General features: G+C 36.2%; 1 protein-coding gene across 1 annotated transcript; it reads right to left on the bottom strand.

The window, feature by feature from the left end:
- Positions 358-1,317, bottom strand: LOC102184641 (putative olfactory receptor 56B2). Its single transcript, XM_005689782.2, has one exon. The coding sequence runs from the start codon at positions 1,315-1,317 to the stop codon at positions 358-360; it is 960 nt and encodes a 319-aa protein (XP_005689839.2).

The raw sequence follows: 7,224 nt of genomic DNA, 5'->3' as shown, positions 1-7,224 counted from the left end.
AGATTAAATACTCTCATTAAAAAAGAATAAAATGGCAGATATCTCTTTTAACCATCTCTATTAAACATTGTTAGGAAGTTCTATTTAGAGAAACTGGAGATAAAAATGGAATATATATTCTGTTGTCTTTCTGTGGATTCCTTGAGACAATCAACATCATTGTTACTCATTCAATGAAGAAATTTATTGAAAAGCAAGATTACTTCATTCTCATTTTGAAGGTTTCATTAATTGCCATTGATTCCTTAAACTAACTGAAAAATGTTAGTGTTTCTTAGTTCTTCTTTATCTATAATCTTTGAAAAATATAATGAATATATACATAGGGAAATTACAAAGTTGAGCATCCTCTCCAAGTTAATTGCCTTTGAAGTCCAGCTTAAGGAGCTTACATAAGCCCTGTCTGAGCTCCTTGTTCTTGAGTGCATAGACCATAGGATTGAGGGCAGGAGGAATGACGTTGTGGAGTACATTGAGTAGAACTGGGATGAGGGGAAACGTCATTGTTGAACCATGGGTGATCGAAATGACAATAACGACTGTGTAGAAAAACAGGATTAGGATGAGGTGGGAAGTGCAGGTACTCAGGGCCTTGGATGTAGCTTCTGTTGAGTTCAGTTTCAGTACAGAGTGAAATATCAAAGCATAGGATACAAGAATCAAACCCAAGTCACTCCCCATGAGTATCCAGGCCAGAAGTAGCTGGTAAACACTGTTGACTGTCCTGTCATCACAGGATAGACTAGTGACACCAAGATTAGAGCACAGACAGTGCTCAATTTGGTTTTTTGAGCAATAGTGTCTCTGAGCTGCCAACACAGGAATTGGGATGGTAGTCAGGCTGTTTCTGAGTGCCATGAACACAGTAGCTTTGACCACAAAAGATTTGGTGATTACTGATGAATAACATAGTGGTTGACAAATTGCCACATACCTATCTATAGCCATGCAGACAAAAATGCCTGATTCCATTCCTACAAAACTACGTATGGCATACATCTGTACAAAGCACTCAGGGAGACCAATGGTCTTTGCACTGAACCAAAAGATGGTAAAAATCTTGGGCATGATGGTGGTAGCAAGGCCCATGTCAACCACAGCCAGGATGCCCAGGAAATAATACATAGGCTGGTGCAGTGTTGCCTCCTGATTGATGATGATCAAGATAAGGATGTTTGCACTGAGAGCTAAGAGGTAGAGCAGAGCCAGGGACAGGGATAGCCAGTGTTGCCAGCTGTGAATGCCTGGGAATCCCATCAGAATGAACTCAGAGACCTGAAACTTTGAGCTGTTGAAATCTCCGAGATCCTGGGACATAATTCACTAGGAAGAAAAACATTCAAGGTTACTATTCTTAATACTCTCTGACAGTGTTTGAAGGAGCTACATTCATGGTTTTGTAGGTGTTGTAGGGGAATTGTCTCTTTAAACACTAATTTTAGCATTCACATTCCTTGAAAGCGAAAGGTTTTTGAGAGTGTTAGTCACTCAGTCGTGTCCAACTCTTTGCGGCCCCATGGACTGTAGCCCACCAGGCTCCTCTGTCCATAGAATTCTCCAGGCAAGAATACTGGAGTGGGTAGTCATTCACTTCTCCAGGGGATTTTCATGACTGGGGTATTAAACCTGGGTCTCTTGCTTTGCAGGCAGATTAGAAGTATCCAACATTCCTTGGATATTTTTGATTAAACAGAAACTATTTTAACACATCATGTGTTAAATTATTTATTGAAACATAAACTTCATACCATAAGTCAGTTTGTATTGTTTTCATCTTCTCATAAGTGAGGAACAGAACTTAAGAGAAAATCCTGACTTTGGAGATTATCTTCAGCCTATAAGTCATGAAAGCTGGAGAAGTTGTAGCCTTCTGATATCACAGCCTGCACTCTTGAATTTGTTTTGTTGAATTATTAGAAACTTAATATATGCAATGCATATAGAAATTTCTGTGCATGGAGATATTTAAGTAAGAGACCAGAATATATGATAATGAAAATAACTCTTATTTCAAGGATTTGAGATTTTGTTAAATAATACTGTGTCTCATTTAATTTTAACTGAAATGTATGAAATAATTTAGTTGCACATTTTAAGTGAGGAAGCTTTTATCAAAATTTGCTAATGACTTGTCCAAAACTGTAAAAATAAAAAAGAAATGTGATTTAGGAATATCTTGTTATTCAAAACCAATTAATTCTGGTTTTCAGTAACTTTTTCCTACTTGTTATAGTTTTGATTCTTGGAGCACTCCCAGATAGCCAAACTATAAAGAATAAAGCAAGCATTAAAACATTAGTTTGAGGTAAAGATTTTGAAAATCAAATTACTTGAATTGTTAGTGCTTATCTATCAAAATTTATTAATCACTTATACATTTTACTGAAAAGGGGGAAACAGATTTCATGATCTGTTTCTCCTATATGTCTATTATTTATTTCTGTATATGCTTTCAATAAGTTAAATATTAGGGATGTATTATCAGGACATAAAATGTTGAAAAATGTGGTTCAAAATAATAGTCTGTACAGAACAATAGTGTGAATATAGTCCTGGAAAATATATTCATTCTAATCCAAGTGATACCATTCCATTATACTTATAATAAGATAATGAAGAAGGTAGATTTAAAAAGATATATATTTAGACAAATATAACAATTCTTTCATATATATATTATTTTAATAACCTCTAAATTTTAATAGTTTATTTTTATAGCTTGCATTGTTTTTAATCTTAATGTTGGAACTATTTTTCAAATGTCGTATGTTCTTTGATGATTAATTCACAAAGAGTCCTTAGTAAGCTGATTTGAAACTCCAGGTGATGAGAAAGTCTCATTAATTGGTTGGATTTACTTTGTGTGCACCTGTAAGATCTCCTTTGTAGCACTGTTGACATTCGTATTTCCTAGTGGATTCTCTCCCTGAGGGATTTGCATTTTTCCCAGAAAATAATCTACCAATATGCATCCTAGAGAAATATGTGATTGGCTTCTCATGTTCTTAATATTGAGTAGTAGAGGGACACGATCTCACAGTTAAATATAAAAATTTGATTCACCTTGTCAATTTTAATGATGCCTCATCCTTGGACTTTATCACATCTGATATATTTGCATCCATAGTATATGTTAAATTTTTCCCTATGTTAAATAAATTTAACATATACTATGTTAAATAACATAACATAAATTAATTTGACACAGTATATGTTAAATTAAACTTTGTCCATCATGTTACTATATATACTTATAGTACAGCCCAACTATACACTAAGAGTATAGTTAGCTTTGTTTAGAATAGCGGATGAATCAGGGATATAAAGTTGTTACTTGTTAATTTTTCTACCTACAACCCTGTTTTATCTTTATATATTCACAACAAAAGAGGACAATTTAGATATTGAAAAAAGCAACTTTTTTGGAAATAGTAAAGTAACATGGTATGAACTGCTTAATAAGAGTGCCCTTCAAAGACCTTTCTTGTGCTATACATTCTTGAAGTCATATAAGAGTAGGTAGAAATGAAACTAAGCAAAATTTTGGAGGGTATCTGGAGAATTTAAAAAGGAAAAGGAAAATGGTCTTAGGGCATGCTAGATCAGTTTCTTTCTTCTGTTACTGTGCTCTGCTTTCTTCTCAAGTTCACTGCTATTTTTTGCTTTGTTAATTGCAATTTTCTATCTTATTTTGTGCCCTCCTACAACCACTGCAACTTCAAGCACCACTTTATTTTGGAATATCAACTTTATCTCAGAGAGGACAGGGAATCATTCTTTAAACTACTTAACATGATGTAAATAAAAAAGAAGCAGGCATCATAGGTAAGGAATATATTTGTCAATGGATCAATATCTCTTTCTATTTTAGCATCATACTATTTAGCATCATAGTATAAAAAGAACTGACAACTTGGATCCACCAGAATTTAAGCAAAATCTTAATATTTGAACTTATTGTATTTATATTTATATATCATGGGAAATAGATGGGGAAACAGTGGAAACAGTGTCAGATTTTATTTTGGGGGCTCCAAAATCACTGCAGATGGTGATTGTAGCCATGAAATTAAAAGACGCTTACTCCTTGGAAGAAAAGTTATGACCAACCTAGATAGTATATTCAAAAGCAGAGACATTACTTTGCCAATAAAGGTCCATCTAGTTAAGGCTATGGTTTTTCCTGTGGTCATGTATGGATGTGAGAGTTGGACTGTGAAGAAAGCTGAGTGCCGAAGAATTGATGCTTTTGAACTGTGGTGTTTGAGAAGACTCTTGAGAGTCCCTTGGACTGCAAGGAGATCCACCCAGTCCATTCTGAAGGAGATCAGCCCTGAGATTTCTTTGGAGGGAATGATGCTAAAGCTGAAGCTCCAGTACTTTGGCCACCTCATGTGAAGAGTTGACTCATTGGAAAAGACTCTGATGCTGGGAAGGATTGGGGGCAGGAGGAGAAGGGGAAGACCGAGGATGAGATGGCTGGATGGCATCACTGACTCGATGGATATGAGCCTGAGTGAACTCCGGGAGTTGGTGCTGGACAGGGAGGCCTGCCATGCTGTGATTCATGGGGTCGCAAAGAGTTGGACACGACTGAGCAACTGAACTGAGCTGATGCATTGTGTGGGGACTTCCCTGGTGGCTCAGACAGTAAAGAATCTGCCTGCAATGCAAGAGACCCAAGTTTGATTACTGGGTGGGGAAGATGCCCTGGAGAAGGGTATGGCAACCACTCCAGTATTCTTGCCTAGAGAATCCCACGGACAGAGTATCCTGTTGGGCTACAGTCCATGGGGTCACAAAGAGTCGGATATGGCTGAGCGACTAACTCACTTGCATTGTATAGCAACACGTCACACTTTAAATATCAATAATTTTTTGAGTGAATAATAGATTCCTGAACTAATGATTCAAATTTCATAAAACTTTAAGAACTATTGCACTCTACTCTTAAGTATTTATTTATTTGAACTTAAAATTATGCTTTTATTAATCAATGTTTTAAAATTCAATTTTTTAAAAATCTAGCTACCAAATGATTAATCAATAATTAATTTAATATTATCTCAGAGTTTTAAGGATTTTTGAATTATATTTATGCTTACATAGTACAAAACATAATTTATTTTTTATTTTTTAAAATTAATTAATTAATTGTTGGAGGCTAATTACTTTACAATATTTTCTTGGTTTTGCCATTCATTGACATGAATCTGCCATGGGTGTACATGTGTTCCCCATCCTGAACCCCTCTTCCACCTCTCTCCCCATCCCATCCCTCTGGGTCATCCTAGCACACAAGCCCCAAGCACCCTGTATCATGGCATCAAATCTGGACTGGCGATCCATTTCACATATGATAATATACATGTCTCAATGCCATTCTAAGTATTTAAACATGTATTTAAATATTATTTTTTCAAAGTATAAAAGGAAGAAACAGAAGTATAAATTCTACTTCATAAGATAAGAGAAAACTTAAATCTAAAAAAATTCCTCATCACAAAATAGATAACAAAAGAATTTCAAAAAGAAGGTAACAAATGAGGCAGCAGTCAAAACAGATAGTTGGATTTAGAAATAAAGTTCAGTTGGTAAAACAACACTACAAATTGGTGGCATTTTACCCTGCATGCATACAAGCCAAGTCGCTTCAGTCGTGTCAACTCTGCAGCCCTGTGATCTGTAGCCTGGAGCTTCCTCGGTCCATGGGATTCTCTATGTACGACTACTGGAGTAGGTTGCCATGTCATTTTCTCCAGGATATCTTTCTGACTCAGGGATCAAAACTGCATCTCAGGTCTCCTGCAGTGGCAGGCAGGTTCTTTACCACTAGCGCCACCTGGGAAGCCCTTGATTATATGCATATATTTATGCAATAAAATGTGTATATATATATATGTACATATATATGAATCATAAGGAAAGTGCAAAGAAAATAATAAACTGAAAACGCTCAAAATTTTTGGAAACAAAATTTATACTAATTAAACAAAAATTACATGAATACACTAAAAACATACCCACAAATTAAGGAAGAAACATTACAAAATACAAAATAGAAATCCAAACTAGTATTGAGTTGGCCAAAGAATTCATTTGGTTTTAAGTAAAAATAAAAGACACATTTTTCATATTCATCCAGAGCTGTATTGAATAATATATGCACTACCTGAACCAACATTTTGGCCAACTCAATAAATAGTGGACCAAGATCACCTTCATGAAACAATAGATGAGATACTTTACACACAGCAGTTTAACCTCATTGTATCAAGTTGCTTAATTTCTCTGTTTCTTGTTGCTGCCCACAAGCAAAATAGAAGGATAAATTGAAATTATCTTGTTCACTTTATCAGTACATGGTAGAAAATTTAAAGGTGGCAAGTGAGTTAGTGCTTTAGTCACTCAGTAGTGTCTGACTCTTTGTGACCCCACGGACTGTAGCTGGACAGGCTCCTCTGTCCATGGGGTTCTCCAGGCAAGAATACTGGACTGGGTTGCCATGCCCTTCTCCAGGGGATCTTCCCGACCCAGAAATCAAACTTGGGTCTCCTTCACTGCAAGCAGATTTTTTACTGTCTGAGCCACCAGGGAAGTCCCCATACAATGCAAATATTAAAGGTGGGGAACTCACTAAATGCAATCATAACATTAATTGAACCTCATTCCTATCTGGAGAAGGAAATGGCAGCCCACTCCAGGGTTCTTGCCTGGAGAATTCTGCAGACAGAGGAGCCTGGTGGGGTGCTGTCCTTAGGGTTGCACAGAGTTGGACACGAGTGAAGTGACTTAACATGCATGCATGCCTTGGAGAAGGAAATGGCAACCCACTCCAGTATTCTTGCCTGGAGAATCCCGTGGACAGAGGAGCCTGGTGGGCTGCTGTCCTTAGGGTCGCACAGAGTCGGACACAACTGAAGCAACTTAGCAGCAGCAGCATTCCTATTTAGCAACACTGATTTTGACTGAAACTAATAATCTTGAAGCTTAACAAAGGCCTTGCAATTAGGATTTTTGACAAAGAATCATATGAGTTTATAAGAATGCGTTTCCTTACATACCAAAATTGTTATCAGATTTATTTCTTATCAGGTTTGTAAGTTTGCTCCTAACGTTTCTATTCAGTTATATTTTCCACATTTCTCTGAAAGTTGTCATTAATGAACAAAACTGTAACAATTCATATATATATATATACACGCAGTTACAAATATATTTTCA

Source organism: Capra hircus, chromosome 15 (assembly GCF_001704415.2).
Source record: "Capra hircus breed San Clemente chromosome 15, ASM170441v1, whole genome shotgun sequence".
In the NCBI taxonomy this organism is placed as follows: Eukaryota; Metazoa; Chordata; class Mammalia; order Artiodactyla; family Bovidae; genus Capra; species Capra hircus.
The sequence above is the reverse complement of the archived record's forward strand: the minus strand, read 5'-3'. Positions and strand labels throughout refer to the sequence as shown.